The 21,302-nt window shown below is 46.5% G+C and overlaps 1 protein-coding gene across 2 annotated transcripts in view; it reads right to left on the bottom strand.

The window, feature by feature from the left end:
* Positions 1-21,077, bottom strand: part of TMEM132A (transmembrane protein 132A) — a 617,882-nt gene extending 596,805 nt beyond the window's left edge. For both annotated transcript variants that reach the window (XM_073596966.1, XM_073596967.1), the window contains exon 1: positions 20,649-21,077. In XM_073596966.1, coding sequence (XP_073453067.1) covers positions 20,649-20,694 — 46 coding nt within the window. In that variant the 5' untranslated portion in view covers positions 20,695-21,077. The remainder of the gene's footprint in view (positions 1-20,648) is intronic.
* Between the last annotated feature and the right edge of the window lie 225 nt (positions 21,078-21,302).

Raw genomic sequence — 21,302 nt, 5'->3', positions numbered from 1 at the left:
TGTCCACCTCTCCTAGAGTACCTGCCTGTCTCCTGGAATCTCCTCCATGATCTTGAGACTGTGTTGGGAGACACAGCAAACCTCCTAGTAGATAGGCAGGTAGGTACAGAGGTGGGGCAGATGAGCAGGGGGGGTACAGAGGTGGGGCAGATGAGCGGGGGGGGCACATAGGTAGGGCAGATGAGCAGCGGGGGGGGGGGGTACAGAGGTGGGGCAGATGAGCAGGCAGGTACAGATGAGCAGAGGGGTACAGTGGTGAAACTGATTTACAGTATTTACAGTTTATAAAAATTCCTTTTCGTTATTGAGAAAAACAATTTTTGGCACATTGTTAAATTATAATTAAATCAACCTCTCAAGAAAAAAAAAAAAAAAAAAAGATTTTTTTGTGTGTTTTTAATTAAAGGATTAAAAGGAGAAGTCCAGTCAAAGCTTGTTTGGCTTGATTTCTCCTATGGATCACAGGATAAAGTTCGTTTTGCACTCCTGTGACCCGTTTTTCAGCAGAGAGCAGACTGAAAATAATTCCAGTAGAATTACAATATAGAAATTCAACAGGGCAAATTATTCACAATGTTGTATACATTTTTCATGTAGTTTTTTTTTTTTTTTGGGTGGAACACTACTTTAATTACATTCTTTTAACATTACCCTCATTGCAATCACATGCACATGTGTCACTCTTTACAACTAATAATATATAAATTCTGTTATCCTGCTCTTACGCACTACTCCTATGATTAAGCCCCGGTGGGTGGGGCAAAACAGGTCAGGAGACATGGCCTCGGAGCGGCATTGACTGAGGCTCACACATATACACATCCACGCTAGGAACGGCTATGGTGAGCGGCGGTTTCATGCTGACATGAGGTTTAACCGCTTCACCCCTGAAAGATTTTACCCCCTTCCTGACCAGAGTACTTTTTGCGATTCGGCACTGCTTTGCTTTAACTGACAATTGCTATAATAAATATCCCCCAGAAATATATAAGAGAAAAAAAAATTTCCCTCAGTTTAGGCAGATATGTATATTTTTCTACATATTTTTGGTAAAAAAAAAAAAAAATCGCAATAAGCGCATATTGATTGGTTTGCGCAAAAGTTATAGCGTCTACAAAATAGGAGATGGTTTTATGGCATTTTTATTTTTTTTTTTACTAGTAATGGCGGCAACCTGCGATTTTTATCAGGACTACGACATTATGGTGGACACGTCGGACAATTTTGACACATTTTTGGGACCATTGGCATTTATACAGCGATCCGTGCTATAAAAATGCATTGATTACTGTAAAAATGTCACTGGCAGGGAAGGGGTTAACACTAGGGGGCGATCAAGGGGTTAACTGAGTTCCCTAGTGTATGTTCTAACTGAATGGGGGAGGGGACTGTGTAGGGGAGATGACAGATCGCTGTTCATACTCTGTATGAACAGACTGTCTTTTCTTCCTTCAGAGAACCGTAAACTGTGCGTTTACACACACAGATCCCGGTTCTTGGAGTGCCCCGAGCGATTGCGGGAGCCCGGCGGTGATCGCGACCGCCGGGCACTCGCATTGGCTCCGTGAGCGAGCAGGGGGTGCCTAGTGGCCAAATAAGGAAGTGACATAACACGACGGCGATTCGCGCACACGAGCCATGTTGCCGCAGTACAACTGTAATGTAATGTTACTGTAACTGTAAGTAATGCATTTGGGGGCTAAAAATATGAATACAAGTTACTCGATAGGTGGAGAACCTTTGGGGGAATCCAGGAAGATCTGGGGGTAAATCACAGGCTCAGCAACAGCATGCAATGCCAAGCTGCCGCAATGAGATTATAAGCATGCATTAGAAAAGAAATTCACTAGAGAAAACTATAATTCTGCCACTTTAAAAGACTCTGGTCCGGACGCATCTTGAGTATGCTACCCAGTTCTGGTCACTAGTCCTCAGGAAGAATGTGCTGGAACTGGAGAGAGTCCAGAGATGGGAAACAAAGCTAGTAACGCTTTCTTAGCTCCCTGAAACTAAATAGTTTCCTCCCCATGCAAAACTACCATTGAGGTATTTGTATATTGCTAGCATACATGATCTCAAGCGTCTCTTTTTCAGGGAGAATACGTTTATCCACTTGCCGACCAGCCACCATCATTATACTGCGGTAGGTTGGCTAGTTTCCGCAAATCGACGTAGGGACCGATGCGCGCCGGCCACCCGCAATCACGGGAAAGAGCCAGAATGGGGATCTATCAATGTAAACAGACAGGTCCCCTTCTGACAAGGGAGTAGAGAGAGATCTGCTGTTCCTAGTGATTAGAAACAGCAATCTCTCTCCTCCTCCAGTCAGTCCCATCCACCCCCCAGTTAGAAGCACCTCTCAAGGAACACATTTAACCCCTTGATCGCCCCCAGTATTAATCCCTTCCCTGTCAGTGACATTTACACAATAATCAGTGCATTTTTTATAGCACTGATTGCTGTATAAATGTCAATGGTCCCAAAAAAGTGTCAAGTGTCCGATCTGTCCACTGCAATGTCGTAGCCCCACTAAAAATCACTGATCACCGCCATTACTAGTAAAAATAATAAAAAATGCAATAAATCTATCCCCTATGTTGTAGACACTATAACATTTGCGTAAACCAATCAATATTGGTTTATTTATTGCGAATTTTTTTTACCAAAAATACAGTCAGGTCCATAAATATTGAGACATCGACACAATTCTAATATTTTTGGCTCTAGACACCACCACAATGGATTTTAAATTAAATAAACAAGATGTGCTTTAACTGCAGACTTTCAGCTTTAATTTGAGGGTATTTACATCCAAATCAGGTGAACAGTGTAGGAATTACAACAGTCTGTATATGTGCCTCCCACTTTTTAAGGGACCAAAAGTAATGGGACAATTGGCTGCTCAGCTGTTCCATGGCCAGGTGTGTGTTATTTCCCTCATTTACAAAGAGCAGATAAAAGGTCTAGAGTTAATTTCAAGTTTGCTATTTGCATTTGCAAATAGCTCTCAATACGAGGTCCAAAGAGCTGCCACTATCAGTGAAGCAAGCCATCATTAGGCTGAAACAACAAAACAAACCCATCAGAGAGATAGCAAAAACATTAGGTGTGGCCAATTCAACTGTTTGGAACATCCTTAAAAAGAAAGAACGCACCGGTGAGTTCAGCAACACCAAAAGACCCGGAAGACCACGGAAAACTGTGGTGGATGACCGAATAATTCTTTCCCTGGTGAAGAAAACACCCTTTACAACAGTTGGCCAGATCGAGAACACTCTCCAGGAGGTAGGTGTATGTGTGTCAAAGTCAACAATCAAGAGAAGACTTCACCAGAGTGAAGATGTAAACCATTGGTGAGCCTCAAAAACAAGAAGGCCAGATTAGAGTTTGCCAAACAACATCTAAAAAAGCCTTCACAGTTCTGGAACAACATCCTATGGACAGATGAGACCAAGATCAACTTGTACCAGAGTGATGGGAAGAGAAGAGTATGGATAAGGAATGGAACTGATCATGATCCAAAGCATACCACCTCATTAGTGAAGCATGGTGGTGGTAGTGTCATGGCGTGGGCATGTATGGCTGCCAATGGAACTGGTTCTCTTGTATTTATTGATGATGTGACTGCTGACAAAAGCAGCAGGAAGAATTCAGAAGTGTTTCGGGCATTATCTGCAAAATGCTTCAGAACTTATTGGACGGTGCTTCACAGTGCAGATGGACAATGGCCGGAGGCATACTGTGAAAGCAACCAAAGAGTTTTTTAAGGGAAAGAAGTGGAATGTTATGCAATGGCCAAGTCAATCACCTGACCTGAATCCGATTGAGCATGCATTTCACTTGCTGAAGACAAAACTGAAGGGAAAATGCCCCAAGAACAAGCAGGAACTGAAGACAGTTGCAGTAGATGCCTGGCAGAGCATCACCAGGAATGAAACCCAGCGTCTGGTGATGTCTATGCATTCCAGACTTCAGGCTGTAATTGAATGCAAAAGGATTTGCAACCAAGTATTAAAAAGTGAAAGTTTGATGGATGATTGTTAATCTGTCCCATTACTTTTGGTCCCTTAAAAAGTGGGAGGCACATATACAAACTGTTGTAATTCCTATGCCGTTCACCTGATTTGGATGTAAATACCCGCAAATTAAAGCTGAAAGTCTGCAATTAAAGCACAGCTTGTTCGTTTTATTTCAAATCCATTGTGGTGGTGTATAGAGTCAAAAAGATTAAAATTGTGCCGATGTCCCAATATTTATGGACCTGACTGTATATAGAATAAATTTGTTTTTCTAATTTTTGGATATTATAACAAAAAAGTAAAAAATATCTTTTTTTTCAAAATTGTAGTTTTTTTTTGTTTGTTTATAGAGCAAAAAATTAAAACCGCAGAGGTGATCAAATACCACCAAAAGAAAGTTCTATTTGTGGGGAAAAAAAGGACGTCAATTTTGTTTGGGTACAGCGTCGCACGACCACACAATTGTCAGTTAAAGCGATGTAGTGCCGTATCGCAAAAAATGGCCTGGTCATCAAGGGGAAAATCTTCCGGTCTGTAAGTGGTTAATGCTTGTAGTCATTCAACATAAATGAGGTCCTCTAGTCCCCACTAGAGGACCTCAGTTATGTGGAACGACTACAATCATTAAACTTGTAAATTCCCTGAAAAATAGATGCTTGAGAGGAGATATAATAGCGATATACAAATACCTCAATGGTGCTTTTGCATAGGGAGGAAACTATTCAGTTTCAGGGAGCTAAGAAAGTCACACAGCCACTTACTGAAATTGGAGGAGAAGCAGTCTAACTTCAAACTACGTAGAGGCTTCTTTACTGTCAGAGCAGTAAAGATGTGGAACTCCTATCCACAATCGGTGGTGTCAGCGGGAAGTGTAGTTTCAAAAGACATTTAGATGGGCATCTTAGCAAATGCAATATACAGGGATGACAAAAACACATGCACACAGCCACACAGGTTGAACTGGTGTCTTTATTCAACCTTACCAACTATGTAACTATGAGTGTGGTAAAGCAAAACTCTGAATGAGCCCTTAGTGTTTACATTAACCACTTAAGGACCGGGCCTATAGACTGTGTTTACAAGTTACAATCATTTTTTTTGCTAGAAAATTACTTCGAATCCCAAAAATGATAATTTGATATATATATATATATATATATATATATATATATATATATATATATATATATACACACATATATATATATATATATATATATATATATATATATATATACACATATATATATATACACACACATATATATATATACACACACACACACCTGAGGATGTTCCTTCAGTTGTTTATTGTTGTAGGAAAAAAAGCAGATCACAGACATGGCCAAAAACTAAAGGCATTTCAAATGGCAACTTTCTGGCTTTAAGAAACACTACAAGAAATCAAGAAAAATAATTGTGGTGGCTAGTAACAGTTAGATTTATAGAACAAGTACAGGGAATAAATTATGGAATCACTCAATTCTGAGGAAAAAATTATGGAATCACCCTGTAAATTTTCATTACAAACACCTGCATCAGATTAAATCTGCTTGTTAGTATGTAGGTAAAGAGGGTAAATCATCAGGCAGTGTTGCACAAGATGTTGGTTGTTCACAATCGGCTGTGTCTAAAACATGGACCAAATACAAACAACATGGGAAGGTGGTTAAAGGCAAGCATACTGGTAGACCAAGGAAGACAATCAAAGCGTCAAGACAGAAAACTTAAAGCAATATGCCTTGAAAACAGAAAATGTACAACAAAACAAATGAGGAACAAATGGGAGGAAACTGGAGTCAACATCTGTGACCGAACTGTAAGAAACCGCCTAAAGGAAATGGGATTTACATACAGAAAAGCTAAAAGAAAGCCATCTCTAACACCTAAACACAAAAAAACAAGGTTACAATGGGCTAAGGAAAGGCAATCGTGGACTGTGGATGATTGGATGAAAGTCATATTCAGTGATGAATCTCGAATCTGCATTGGGCAAGGTGATGATGCTGGAACTTTTGTTTGGTGCCGTTCCAATAAGATTTATGCAGACGACTGTCTGAACATGCAAATTTCCACAGTCAATTATGATATGGGGCTGCATGTCAGGTAAAGGCACTGGGGAGATGGCTGTCATTAAATCTTCAATAAATGCACATGTTTACATTGAAATTTTGGACACTTTTCTTATCCCATCTATTGAAAGGATGTTTGGGGATGATGAAATAATTTATCAAGATGATAATGCATCTTGCCATAGAGCAAAAACTGTGAAAAAATTCCTTGAAGAAAGACACATAAGGTCAATGTCATGGCCTGCAAACAGTCCGGATCTCAATCCAATTGAAAATCTATGGTGGAAGTTAAAAAAAATGGTCCATGACAAGGCTCCAAAGATGATTTGGCAACAGAAATCAGAGAAGGCTGGAGCCAGACTGATGAAGAGTACTGTTTATCACGCATTAAGTCAATGCCTCAGAGACTGCAAGCAGTTATAAAAGCCAGAGGTGGTGCAACAAAATACTAGCGATGTGTTGGAGTGTTATTTTGTTTGTTTGTTTTTCATGATTCCATAATTTTTTCCTCAGAGTTGAGTGATTCCATAATTTATTCCCTGTGCTTGTTCTATAAATCTAACTGTTACTGGCCACCCCAATTATTTTTCTTGATTTCTTTTAGTGTTTCTTAAAGCCAGAAAGTTGCCATTTGAAATGCCTTTAGTTTTTGGCCATGTCTGTGATCTGCTTTTTTTTCTACAACAATAAACAACTGAAGGAACATCCTCAGGGACTGGTGATTCCATAATTTTTGCCAGGGGTTGTATATACACATACATATACATACTGAAGACCCTTTCTCTGGCCACAAAAACTAATTAGTAGATGGTTAGATCTCCCAAACCCTCTCTAGATCAGGGGTGTCAAACTCAAATTCATCGGGGGCCGCATTGGCAGGATGGTTGCCCTCAAAGGGCCGGTTGTATCTGTAGGGCAGGGGTCAGGATTGCGCTACGTAGAGTGCAGGGGTCAGGATTGCACTACGTTCTCTCCTACCTTCCTAACTGGCCCAGCTCTGGTAAAACACAAGTGTTTAAACAGCCCACCCTCAGGACGCAGCCCGCTGGATGGGAAAAAAAAAAAAAAAAAAAAACTGTCAGCAATCACTCGCTGGAGGGACTGGGGAGGCGAGAGCGGAGGCGGAGACAGAGCGGCATCGGAGGCGGAGACAGAGCGGCATCGGAGGCGGAGACAGAGCGGCATCGGAGGCGGAGACAGAGCTCAGGCAGGGGTGGAGACAGAGCTCAGGCAGGGGTGGAGACAGAGCTCAGGCAGGGGTGGAGACAGAGCTCAGGCAGGGGTGGAGACAGAGCTCAGGCAGGGGTGGAGACAGAGCTCAGGCAGGGGTGGAGACAGAGCTCAGGCAGGGGTGGAGGCGGAGACAGAGCGGAGGGGAGATGTTTACTCTTGTTGTCATGGAGACTGGCCGCACATGCGCTAATACAAAGCCGCAACGCTCGCGGGACCGAGGAGGATCTTTTCCCTTGTTGTCTTGGATACCTGCAGAGAAAAAGAGGTAGCGGTCGGAGGCTGCTGTGCGGGCCACATGACAAGGCCTGGCGGGCAGAATTCGGCCCGCGGGCCTTGTGTTTGCCACCTGTGCTCTAGATAGACCAGAAGAAACGTCTAATAAATTAAATTTTTCTTACTTATCATTTTTGGGGTTCTGACAAAATGATGGAAGTATAATCTCCTGTGACCTGTGGAAACCTGAGGTCACCTTAGGTAAGTATAAAACGGATCCTGTCTGAGGATTACCCTATCCTCTAGGAGCAACAAAAAGGGCTCTTTAATAGTCAGAGCCTGTAGGTCGCCAACCCTTCTGGCTGTGGTGATGGCCAGCAGGAAGACCATCTTAAGGGAAAGAAATTTAAATGAAATTTGAGCCACGGGCTCGAAAGGCCCTTTCATTAGGGCGTCCAGAACCAGGGACAAGTCCCACGGTGGAAGCCTGCTTGTCCTTACCAGGGTTACCCTTTCCCTGGCTGTCAAAAATCTTTTTACAAGGGGGTTCAGAGCCAGTCTACTATCCAAAAACACTGATAAGGATGCAACCTGGACCCTGACAGTATTGACTAAGCCCTGGTCAACCCCCCTCCTGGAGGAAATCTAGGACTGTCGAGATTGTTTGGAGAGTGCCTTCCCTAGACTGAGCCCAGCGAGAGAAGACCTTCCAGACCTTAGTAGGAAACCTGTCAATAGACAGATCTATGCAAAGCAAAAGCATATCAATCACCTTGTCCGAACATCCCCTACTCCTGAGGATCTCCCTCTCAAAAAACAGGCTGTCAGGGAAAGGAACCTCGGGTCGGGATGAACGACTGGTCCCTGGTAGAGGAGATCGCGTCGGGGCGGGAGATGCAACGGAGGAGCAATCGACCACCTCTTCAGGGTGGGGAACCATGCCAGCTTCGGCCACCAGGGTCCAAACAGAATGAGGCATCCGTGTGACAGGGACAGTTTCTGTAACACCCGGGGAATGAGCACCAGAGGAGGGAATGCATACGCCAGGCCGAAATCCCAACTCTGTGCTAAGGCATCTACCCCCAGGAGCCCTGCTCCCTGGTAAGAGAGAAGAACTTCCAAACTTCTCTGTTATTCCTGAAAGCAAACAAATCTATCTCTGGTTTGCCAAAATGTTGGCTTACCAACAACTAACCTCCTTGTTAAGCTCCCACTCTCCCTGATGAATGGGCTGCCTGCTGAGGAAGTCTGCCTGAAAATTGAGGGACCCTCTTATATGGACTGCCGAATCAGAGAATTCTCTTCTCTGCTTCCCCCAGGATCTCCTGGGTCAGCTTCATTAGTTTGCTGGACCTTGTCCCTCCCTGGTGATTCAGGTAGGACACAGCCACTGCATTGTCCGAGAAAATTTGTACTTCCCTTCCCCGGACCTGATCCTTGAAAAGTTTAAACACCTTTCCGACTGCCAGAAGCTCCCTGAAATTGGAGGAAGCTTCGCTCTGCTCCCGGTCCCAAGGACATTGGGCGTAGAGATCTCCCAAGTGAGCTCCTCAGCCCAAGGCATTTGCGTCCGTTGTCACACTTAGTGGATCCTGTCCTGTGACAGGCTGATCGGACTGAGCCACCAGTCCCAGGAGGAGAGAAGGAATCCCTGGAGCCCCAAGAGTGGAGCTGGGCCCAGGGGACCGCTGGGATGCAAGATGACAGAAGCCCTTGTACTCTCATAAAGGTCGTGGAGAGCGGATACAGTCCCCTGTACCTTTGAGATTTTTCTGGGGGGGGGGGGACCCTTTGGGTCACTGAGTCTACCCGGTACCCTAGGTACACCTTGGAATGTGAGAGATCCAAGGAGGACTTCTCCCGGCTGACCATCCAACCCAGAGATTTTAGAGTGGACAGCACCTTGTCTCGGTCTGACCGGAGTTGTTCTAGGGCCGGGCTGTAAAATTGGCATATTGTCCAAGTAGGGGATCAAGGCTATCCCCTGGAGGTGCAGAAAAGACACCACCTCGGCGAGAACCTTTGTAAAGATTCTTCTTCCTCGGCTCCTTCTTACCCTTAAACTGGTTCTTTGAAGGGGGGGGCCCATGAAAAAATGTCTTCCCTTTATCCCTTTTGGGTTTAGTCGGGAATTTCTTGCCCTTTTCTGTTGATTGGGACAGGACCTGTTCTAGGCCCGAGCCAAAGAGCAGTGAGCTCTCAAACGGTATACCGCAGAGTCCAGCCCACGTTTTTACCCAAAGGGCTCTTCTGAGTTTAGTAGAGCCGCTGACAGTTGATCTCACTGTTTCTACACCAGCATCTGCCAGAAAGGCTACCGCCTTCCCAATGACCTCCAGAGAATCTAATACTTCCTTGGATTCCTTCTTACGCGAGACATGGTCCATCAACCTGCTGACCCATGCATCTGCGTTTCTGGCAACACAGGCGGAGGCCAATGCTGGATCCATAGCTGCAGCATTGGAGTCCCAGGCTTTGAGCAACAAGGTTTCAGATTTTCTTTCCATCTGATCCCGAATGTTGCTGGAATCCTCAAAGGAGAGGTCCGAACATTTAGAAACTTGTGCTATAGAAGCATCCAAATACGGTACTTTAAAGAATTTCTCCTCCTCCTCATCCTTAAAGGGGCATCTACGTTTCCAGGTCTTAAGTTTTAATACTTTACGTTCAGGCTCCCTCCATTCCCTTAGGATTATATACTTAAGGGATTGGTGCACTGACAGAGACTTAACTTGAGGTTTGCCCAGTCCCTTTATCTTGAGCTGAGACCTGAGTGGACGGCATCTGAATGTCCTTGAATGCAAAGATTGCCTTGAGGAGACCCTCCATGTCTTCGGCTGAGAAGAGATGTCCCCCAGGCCTAGCCTTGACCTGACTATTCTGATCAGAATCCTCCCCTTCCTCCCGAGAGCACTGCTCTGAGGCCTCTACCTCCTCCTCATCTGAATAACAGGAAGCCGGTTCTTGGGACCCCCCCCAGTATTACTGGTTGACACCCCCCTCCTGAGAGGGGGAGCTCTCCCTATCGGAAGGGGCTTCTACCTGCCGCTTCTCAACCGTAGTCCTAAAGGACTGGAGGGTTGCTAGCATCTCAGACTGTAGCGCATGGCATTCCTTCACACCTTGTGCTGTCTCCTTGCCCATTAAATTATAGATGTGTCTAAAGTAGAAAGGCTTGTTGTGGTCCCGTGGGAGTTTCTCATTACAGTACCCACAACGCCTTGATTTTGAGGTGGCTTTGGACTTAGACCTACTGGCCGTCCCCTGGGCAGGGAATTCAATCTCTGTAAAAAAGACAAATAAAAACCCATTACCCTTCAGGTATTCTGTGGGGGAGAGGGAAATGGGGCCAACCCAAATCTCCGCCCCACACCAGCTGGGTCACTCCCCCTTGTGGTGACCTCTGATGCTGCCAAATTCGGTCCGCCCTCCTTCTCCATCCCTTCTAGCCGACCAACCAACCGGGTAGGATCGCTCTGGGTAGAATGGGGGGGGGGGGACACAGGACCGCGGACCCCCCGCTCCGTTACCGCTTATATCCATGCTTGCCGCCATTTTGTCTAGTGATGCACCGAATTTTCGGCCACCGAAACATATCGGCCGAAAATGGCCTTTTCAGCAAAATGCCGAAAAGGAAATCTCGCCGAAAATGGGGACGGGGCCCCGTCCCTGGTGCTCCCCATTACGGAGGTGTCCTTCTGGCGTGGCATGGCGAGCCGCAGTCCTCTCCTCTCTTCTCCTCCTCTCCTCAATCTCCGTTGTGTCACGGAGCTTAACTACACAGACCGCAGTAACAATGTCCCGCCTCTTGTGACAGACGGCACACTGATCCAATGGTGGGACATTGAATTAGTGTGACGTGATTACAGGAGACATGACATCGTTACTGCGACCCGGGCAATTCACATGCAGCTCCGTGACACACGGAGATTTCCGCTCTGATTCGAGAACTGGCAAGCTGCATGAAGGGCACTCGCAGGCTGCATGACCGGCACAGGTGAGGCTGCATCTCATAGGCACAGGCAGGCAGCATCTTATGGGCACATGTGGGCTGCATGACGGGCATTGGTTAGGCTGCATTGATCTCTTGTACCATGTCCGCAGTCTCTGACCATCTCCTGTACCATGTCCGCAGTCTCTGACCATCTCCTGTACCATGTCCGCAGTCTCTGACCATCTCCTGTACCATGTCCGCAGTCTCTGACCATCTCCTGTACCATGTCCCTAGTCTCTGACCATCTCCTGTATCATGTCCCTAGTCTCTGACCATCTCCTGTACCACGTCCCCAGTCTCTGACCATCTCCTGTATAAAAAATTTAAAACAGTCACTTTCGGTATGGGTGCTGTTTCGGTATCGGTTTTCGGCCTAGTGTATTTTTCATTTTCGGTATCGGCACCAAAAACCCATCCTGTGCATCCCTAATTTTGTCGTAGCCCGGAGTCGCTGGAAATTACATCATCCAAGCACGCCGTACCGACATCCGGACCCCCCTCGGCTTTCTACCTATTTTGTTACATTACAGCCTTTGGTTCAATGTTTTTTTAATCTGAATTATATGTGATGGGTCAGAACACAATAGTCTAAGTTGGTGAAGTAAAATTAGAAAAATATATACATAAAACAATTTTTCAGAAATTAAAAACTGATAATTGGCATGTGCGTATGTATTCACCCCCTTTGTTATGAAGCCCATAAAAAGCTCCGGTGCAACCAATTACCTTCAGAAGTCACAAAATTAGTGAAATGATGTCCACCTGTGTGCAATCTAAGTGTCACATGATCTGTCATTACATATACACACCTTTTTGAAAGGCCCCAGAGGCTGCAACACCTAAGCAAGAGGCACCACTAACCAAACACTGCCATGAAGACAAAAGAACTCTCCAAACAAGTAAGGGACAATGTTGTTGAGAAGTACAAGTCAGGGTTAGGTTATAAAAAAATATCCAAATCTTTGATGACCCCTAGGACAAGAAAGAATATGGCACAACAGCAAACCTGCCAAGAGACGGACGGCTGCACACCATAACTCACGGACCGGGCAAGGAGGGCATTAATCAGGGAGGCAGCACAGAGACCTAAGGTAACCCTGGAGGAGCTGCAGAGTTCCACAGCAGAGAGTGGAGTATCTGTACATAGGAGGACAATAAGCCATACGCTTGATAGAGTTGGGCTTTATGGCAGAGTGGCCAGAAGAAAGCCATTAATTTCAGCAAAAAAACAAAATGGCACATTTTGAGTTTGCAAAAAGGCATGTGGGAGACTCCCAAAATGTATGGAGGAAGGTGCTCTGGTCTGATGAGACTAAAATTGAACTTTTTGGCCATCAACAAAAACGCTATGTCTGGTGCAAACCCAATACCTCACATCACTCAAAGAACACCATCCCCACAGTGAAACATGGTGGTGGCAGCATCATGTTGTGGGGACTTTTTTCAGCAGTCGGGACTGGGAAACTGGTCAGAGTTGAGGGAAAGATGGATGGTGCTAAATACAGGGATATTCTTGAGCAAAACCTGTACCACTCTATGTGTGATTTGAGGCTAGGACGGAGGTTCACCTTCCAGCAGGACAATGACCCCAAACACACTGCTAAAGCAACCCTGGAGTGGTTTAAGGGGAAACACGTAGATGTGTTGGAATGGCCTAGTCAAATCCCAGACCTCAATCCAATAGAAAATCTGTGGTCAGACTTAAAGATTGCTGTTCACAAGCGCAAACCATACAACTTGAAGGAGCTGTAGCATTTTTGCAAGAAGGAATGGGCAAAAATCCCAGTGATAAGATGTGGCAAGCTCATAGAGACTTAGCCAAAGCGACTTGGAGCTGTGATAGCCGCAAAAGGTGGCTCTACAAAGTATTGACTTTAGGGGGGGGGGGGGGGGGGGGGGGGGGGGGGGGGGAATAGTTATGCACATTGACTTTTTCTGTTATTTTGTTCTATTTGTTGTTTGCGTCACAATAAAAAAAAAAAAAAAAATCTTCAAAGTTGTGAGCATGTTCTGTAAATTAAATGATGCAAATCCTCAAACAATCCATGATAATTCCAGGTTGTGAGGCAACAAAACACGAAAAATGCCAAGGGGGGTGAATACTTTTGCAAGGCACTGTAGGAGGAGAGAGTGGGATGTAAGGTCCCTGGGGTTATGGACACCCTCACCGTGTCCAGTGCAGCCAGTTTCCCAGTTTATCCTGTACCTCCCCCTGAGTACTTTCTTCTGAAAGAAAGAGGGAAAGACCCCCCTCGGAAGGAGCAGAGCCTTGTCAGACCCTGCAGCCACCCCTGGCTGCCCCAAGTCTGACATCCCAGGGGGGAGACCTCGGTCCCAGACCTTGGTCTAAGGAATAAGGAAACTAAGGAAACACAATCAATAACTGAGGGACAGAGGGAAGGGTAGGGCCTTTTAAAATCTGTTGTTGATTGTGTTACCTGTCGGGTGAGACCCGTCATCTCAGGTGTGCCGTCCTGGAAGATGACTGGAGAAATACACTTTTTTTACTTAAATAAGTCAAAAATAGGACAAACAGTAAGGTTAGCCCAATTTTTTTTTTATGTTGTGAAAAATAATGTTAAGAAAAGTAAATTGATACCCAACATGCCAAATTGCGCTTGTTCGTGAAATGGCGTCAAACTTTTACCCTTAAAAATCTCCATAGGGGACGGTTAAAAATTTCTACAGGTTACATGTTTAGAGTTACAGATGAGGTCTAGTGCTAGAATTATTGCTCTCGCTCCAACGATCGCGGCGATACCTCACATGTGTGGTTTGAACAGTTTTCATATGCGGGCGCGACTTATGTATGTGTTCAATTCTGCACGTGAGCTCGGCAGAATGTGGTGCTTTAAATCTTATTTTACTTTTTATTTTTACACTGTCCTTTTAAAAAAAAAAAAAGTAAGGGTCACTTTTACTCCTATTGCAAGGAATGTAAACATTCCTTGTAATAGAAAAAAAAGCATGGCAGGACCTCTGATATGAGATCTGGGGTCAAAAAGACCTCAGATCTCATATTTACACTAAAATGCAATAAAAATTAAAAAAAAAAAAAAAAATGAAATGTCTTTTTTTTTTTCAAAAAAAATTTAAGAGCATTGGGTGGAAGTGACGTTTGACGTCGTTTCCACCCTCCAATGCTTTGGAGCCGAGCGGGAGCCATCTTTCCCTCACTCGGCATCCAGGCAGTGAGGGGAAATGGACCCGCTTGTCTCCGCCGCTACCGACGGCTCCGGTAAGTGGCGGAGATGACAGGAGCGTGGCGGGGGGTCCTGCCACCGATAAAAGTGATCTTGCAGCAAATCCACAGCAGAGACCACTTTTATCTGAAAGCCAGCCGCCCCGCTGTGTGGAAAAATACAGGGGTTATGGCAGCTATCTGCTGTCGTAACAACGGTATTTAACGTCAAAGTAGCAACGTATATCCACGGTGGGCGGTCCGAAAGGGGTTAAAGCTGGCCTTTGGCGGAATTTTTTTTTTTTAAATGTTCACCTTACCCCCCAGCTAGTTGTGCTTGCTTAGGCAACGGTGAGGTCACTGCCCTTTTGGAAATAGAAAAATCCTGGATAGCCGCACTCCATCAAAAAAGCATCTTTATTGGGTATATAAAATCCTAAATCGCAGACAGGTAGCAGAAGTAGACACAAAGGGGATCAAATCGCTAACACGTTTCACATCCAAAGATGCTTACTCACAGCTATGAGTAAGCATCTTTGGATGTGAAACGCATTAGCGATTTGATCCCCTTTGTGTCTACTTCTGCTACCTGTCTGCGATTTTGGATTTTATATACCCAATAAAGATGCTTTTTTGATGGAGTGCGGCTATCCAGGACTTTTCAATTTCCATTATCTTGTGCACAGCCAGCACCCAACTCTGTTTAATAGGAGGGCAGCACCCTGAAAATACGGAGTCTTATAGAGCGGCATTCCTCATTAGTCACTGCCCTTTTACTGGGATCCTGGAAAAGCGGTGGACCCAAACAAGTATGTGCTCAGCTTTAAAGCAGTAGTAAACCGCCATCAAAATAACCCTACAGGGGGGCCAACTTAATTGTTAAGTCATAATGTACCAGTATGCACGGCATACTAGCCCATTATGACAGACTTGTCTGTAAAGCAGATCCCTCCCACGAAGCGCTGTCACAGATCCCCCATCATCACCTGGTCTTCCTTCCGGGTTCGCGGGCTCTGACCATATAAATGCTGTAGCCACAGGTGGTGTCATTCCCGCGCATGTGCATGGGAGCCCTCCGCTCCAGCACAGAGCTCTGAAGGAACACAGGTATGCCATTCCCTTCAGAGTACATGCTCCGGTGATGTCATTGTTTGTGAATATCTCCTAAACAGTACAAGTTTAGGAGATATTCACTATACCTTATACAGTAGGTATGCCTTATTATAGGCTTACCTGTAGGTACAAGTTCAAAAGTGGAGTTCATCTCCACCAAGGTTTTTAGGCCCAAGTTTCATATGGACTTTGTGTTTTTTCACCTTAATGCATCCTATGCATCAAGGTGAAAAAACAGTTGGCAATGACAGGCCCCCCAGCCCCCCGTTTTACTTACCTGAGCCCTGGAACTTGACCCGGCGGGGACACGCTGTCTCTGCCCGGGGTTCTCGGCTCTTGATTGGATAGATTGATAGCAGCCCAGCCATTGGCTCCAGCTGCTGTCAACCAAATCCAATGACGCGGACGCCGGGGAGGGGCCTAGTCATAGATTCGGCAGCTATGGATGCTGAATGCTGGACTCGGGAGCGCGCCCCCAAGGTAACCCCTCGGGAGAGCGCTTCTCCTAGGGTGTTATCTGATGTGGGGGGGAACCGCGAGAGCCGCCGGGGGAGCCCAGAAGATGTTCGGGGCCACTCTGTGCAAAACAAGGAGGTAGGTTTGTTATTTAAAAAAAAAAAAACGATAGGGTTTCCCTGCTTTAGGATGCGTTACATAACATTAATAAATGCTGCCCAGACGCCACCACTGGTTTTCAGGTTTGTTTCACAAGGGAGACAAACACTAGTTTAGACACTTCAAAATGTGTGCCGAACACATGAAAAACCCTTATAGTATTTTTGACTTATTTAGTGTGCGTCTTTTAAGCATTGCAATTGGATTCAATTATGGCATCTAGTTACAGAAAAGCCTAGAGAACATGACATGCCCTAAAATTCTTAATCCAATGCAAAATAACACTAATAGGCAGGTGTATACTGTTCAATCTATGTTCCAGTGTTTTAACTACCTAGCACATTGGCACAGGGCCAAAACTAGGGGGGGGCAGGGGGATACATGCCCCAGGCCCGGCATCTAGGGGGGCGCCGCCAGAGATGCCTCCCCCACCCACACTGGGAACCGCGGAAAGGCAGCGCTTGCTGTATAATTTGCTAAATACTCGAGAATTAAATAGGGGGGAGGAGATCGCAAAGGCGCCTCGCACTAGCGATGAAGCGCTCCGCTCCTTCTACCGGCCTGTACTATAGAAAAGCACTCCAGAGCGACAAGCAAAAGTAGCTGGAGCGTCGCTCTCGTGTGCTTTTCTATAGCGCAGGCGGGCAGGAGAGGATTGCTTCATCGCTAGTAAGCCTGACACACCACCATCTACTCCATGTGAGTGACAGTAAAGCCGGGATCCTGCTGCCTCTTTGAAGAGATCCGGCTGGCACCTGGGGAAGCGAGTCAAAGTCCATTCAGGTCCACCTGAAAAAAACGCTGAAGGGTTTCAGGCTCCATCAGTACCCGGGAGTGTCAATCTTGATATGGTCCAGGTCCTCCTCGAGAATTCATCACTAACGGACTTGGCTACACACGACGGATTTGTACTTGATGACATACGACCAGACTAAAATAAGGAAGTTGATAGCCAGTAGCCAATAGCTGCCCTAGCGTCGGCTTTCGTCCGTTGGACTAGCAATACAGAAGAACTGACTTTTCGACCGGACTCGAATCCATCGGAAAGATTTGAAACATGTTTCAAATCTAAAGTCCGTCTGATTTTCGACCGAAAAGGTCCGTCGGAAGTCCGATGAAGCCCACACACAGTCAGATTGTCCGACGGATTTGTTCCGGTAGACAAGTTCGGGCGAAAAGTCCGCCCGTGTGTACACGGCATTACAGATGGGATCTGTGTGTTTCTCTCCCAGGTGATCCCTATAGATCATACATCCCCTACTGCCACTGTCAACTGACCTACTGACACCAACCTCTACCTAAGGCCTCTTTCACACAATGATGTCCGTTTTGACAGACTCCGCTTGCTCAGCAGGGATCGATCCGTTGATCCCCGCTGAGCTGGCAGATGACAGGTACGTCTCTGTGCAGGGACGAACCTGTCAGCGCCCCGCTCTCCTGTATGGGGGATCGGATGAAAACAGATCCGCTTGTCCGTTTTCATCCGATTCGCCATACAGATGGAAAATAGGGTTTCCATCCGTCTGGATTTAACAGATCAAAGCGGCTCTAATGTCAGCGGGCATGTCACTGCTGACCTCCGTCGCTCCATTGGCGGTACATGGAGCGTCCGTTCAGATCCACCGGAAAAACTGACAGGCGGACCTGAACGGTTCGCATGTGTAAAAGAGCCCTAACTGACACTGTCAACTGCCCTACTGACACCAACCTCAGCCTGACACCAACCCTCGGCCTAACTGACTCTGTCAATTACACTACAGACACCAGCCACTGCCTAACACGGTCAACTGCCCTACTGACACCAGCCACTGCCTAACTATTATTGTCCACTGTCCTACTGACACCAGCCACTGCCTAAGTGACATTGTCCACTGCCCTACTGACACCAGTCACTGCCCACCGACCTACTGACACCGCCTACTGCCTGACACTGTCAACTGATCTACTGACACCAGACACTGATCTACTGACACCAGCCACTGCCTGACATTGTGGACTGCCTTAGTGACACCAGCCACTGCCTAACTGATATTGTCCACTGCCTTACGGACACCAAACACTGCCAACTGCCCTGCTGACACCAGCCACTGCATGGCACTGTCAACTGATCTGACACCAGACACTACCTAACTGACACTGTCAGCTACCCTACTGACACCAGGCACTGATCTACTGACACCAGCCACTGCATGACATTATCAACTGCGTTAGTGACACCACTGTGAACTGCCCTACTGACGCCGCCTACTGCCTGACATTGTCCAATGCCCTACTGACACAAGCCTCTGCCTAACTGACACTGTCAACTGCCCTACTGACACCAGCCACTGCCTAACTGACACTCAACTGCCCTAACACCAGCCACTGATCTACTGACACCAGCCACTGCCTAAGGCCCCTTTCACACTGGGGCGGTAGGGGGCGTCGGCAGTAAAACAGCGCTATATTTAGCGCTGTTTTACCGCGGTATTCGGCCGCTAGCGGTGCGGTTTTAACCCCCCGCTGGCGGCCGAAAAAGGGTTAAAACCCCTCGTATAGCGCGGCTTGATTTCAATGGGCAGGAGCGGTTTAGGAGCGGTGGATACACCACTCCTTCACCGCTCCAAAGAAGCGGCTGACAGGAGATTTTTTACTTCTCCTGCCAGCGCACCGCGTCAGTGTGAAAGCCCTCGGGCTTTCACACTGAACAAACAGCGGAGGCTGTTTTGGGGCGGTTTGCAGGCGCTATTTTTAGCGCAATAACGCCTGCAAACTGCCCCAGTGTGAAAGGGGTCTTACTGACATTGTCCCCTGCCCTACTGATGCCAAACACTTCCAACTGCCCTGCTGACACCAGCCCCTGCATGACACTGTCAACTGATCTACTGACACCAGACACTGCCAACTGCCCTACTGACACCAGCCACTGCCTAACTGACACCGCCAATTGCCCTACTGACACCAGCCACTGCCTGACACCGCCAACTGCCCTACTGACACCAGTCACTGCCTGACACCGCCAACTAACTGCCCTACTGACACCAGCCACTGTCTAACTGACACTGCCAACTAACTGCCCTACTGACACCAGCCACTGCCTGACACTGCCAACTGCCCTACTGACACCAGCCACTAGCCACTGCCTAACTGACACTGCCAACTAAGTGCCCTACTGCACCAGCCACTGCCTGACACCGTTAACTGTCCTACTGACACCGCCCCACTGACACTGCCCTACTGACATTAGCCCCAGCCTAACTAACATTGTCCACTGCCCTACTGACACCAGCCATTGTCAGCTGCCCTACTGACATCAGCCACTGCCCTGACACTTGTCAACTGCCCTACTGCCACCAGCCACTGATCTACTGACACTGGCCACTGCCTGACATTGTCCACTGCTATGACACTGGGGGGGCGAACTCAATCTCTGCCCCAGGTGAAAGAATGTCTAGCTTTGCCACTGCATTGGCAGGTGGCAAGGGGGTGTTAAAAAAGTAACAATCACTTTTTTGCCCCTCCCCAAACCCCCCTTGAAAAGGGCCTATAGTGTTTTTGTTTTTTTTATTATTGATGGAGGGCTTGCTTTTCAGGCAATGTCACACAATGTCAGCTTTAACATGTTTGACACTTCCTTTATTAGGCCAATTTCACACTGCGGCGCTGGCGGTAAAGGGACGCTAGTTTTAGCGGTGCTTTACTGACATTTTAGCGGTGCTTTACTGGCGTTTTAGCGGCGCGTTTTGGTCGGTAGCAGGGCACTTTTAACCCACACTACCGGCAGAAAAAAAGGTTAAAAGCACCCGCAAAGCACTGGCCACTGATTTCAATGGCAGGGAGCATTTTGAGAGCGCTGTATTCACCGCCCCAAAGATGCTGCTTGCAGGACTTTTTTTCCTGTCCTGCAAGCGCACCGCCCCAGTGTGAAAGCACTCGGGCTTTCACATTGGGGCTGCAGAAGAGGCAGTTTACATTCGCTATTTTTAGTGCAAAAACGCCTCAGTGTGAAAGTGGCCTAAGTCTTTGGATGCCAAAAGAAATACTCCACCCAGCAGATCTCTACAACCACATCTGCGTTTTACCTGCAAGGTAGACAAAATCAGTGCTTCACATGATATGCATTTATAGGATCTAGCTTTTGTTAATAGTGTAAATTTGTCCGGCATTATTTAAATATACTGTCATAACTGCATGAAATCGCAGGAGACAAATGAAAATTAAAACAATACCTTTTGCAGCGCTCGCTATCCACAGTAGGAAGAGGTAAGCATCCATGTCTCTGTAGAGAAAGGTGCCCGAGCTGTTCCGGAAGAATACATACGCGTCTGTATCACGATGCTTTTGCCGTTGTTTTTACATCGATGCGTTTATCAATGTGCAGCATTGTGCAAAATGCTCTCCTTTACGCTGTAGTGTGTCATACTTGGCTGTGCATAGGTGGGTGCAACTGCTGACTAGAAATCAGTGTGTGACAACCTGTAGGCGCATTTTCTCCCTCTCAGTTCAGGAAACGACAAGGACGATGTAGCGTAGCATTCGTTATATAAAGAAACCTCAGCTCTCAGCTCACCCGCACTGTGTATGTATCAGCGTAACCGCCCTCTGAAGAGGATACAAAGACAAGAATAGACAAAAGAGGGAGGCCGAAGGGTGGAGACTGAGAGGGGGAGGGAACACGAATCGGGGGTGGTGACTGAACAGGCGGGTTAGTTTTCTGTTTGTGCTGAAGAGAGCAAGGGGGTTTTAAACAAACAGCGATTTCAGCCCTGACTTGTGTAGTTGCAGTCTAGGGTTCAGTGGTGTCACCCACCATAAACTATAGTCCCCCCTGCACTAAAGGGGTTATAAACTCTCATGGTTTTTCACCTTAATGCATTTAAGGG

Source organism: Aquarana catesbeiana, linkage group LG08 (assembly GCF_042186555.1).
Source record: "Aquarana catesbeiana isolate 2022-GZ linkage group LG08, ASM4218655v1, whole genome shotgun sequence".
Classification (NCBI taxonomy): Eukaryota; Metazoa; Chordata; class Amphibia; order Anura; family Ranidae; genus Aquarana; species Aquarana catesbeiana.
Note: the sequence above shows the minus strand (reverse complement) of the source record. Positions and strands in the feature narration are given on the sequence as shown.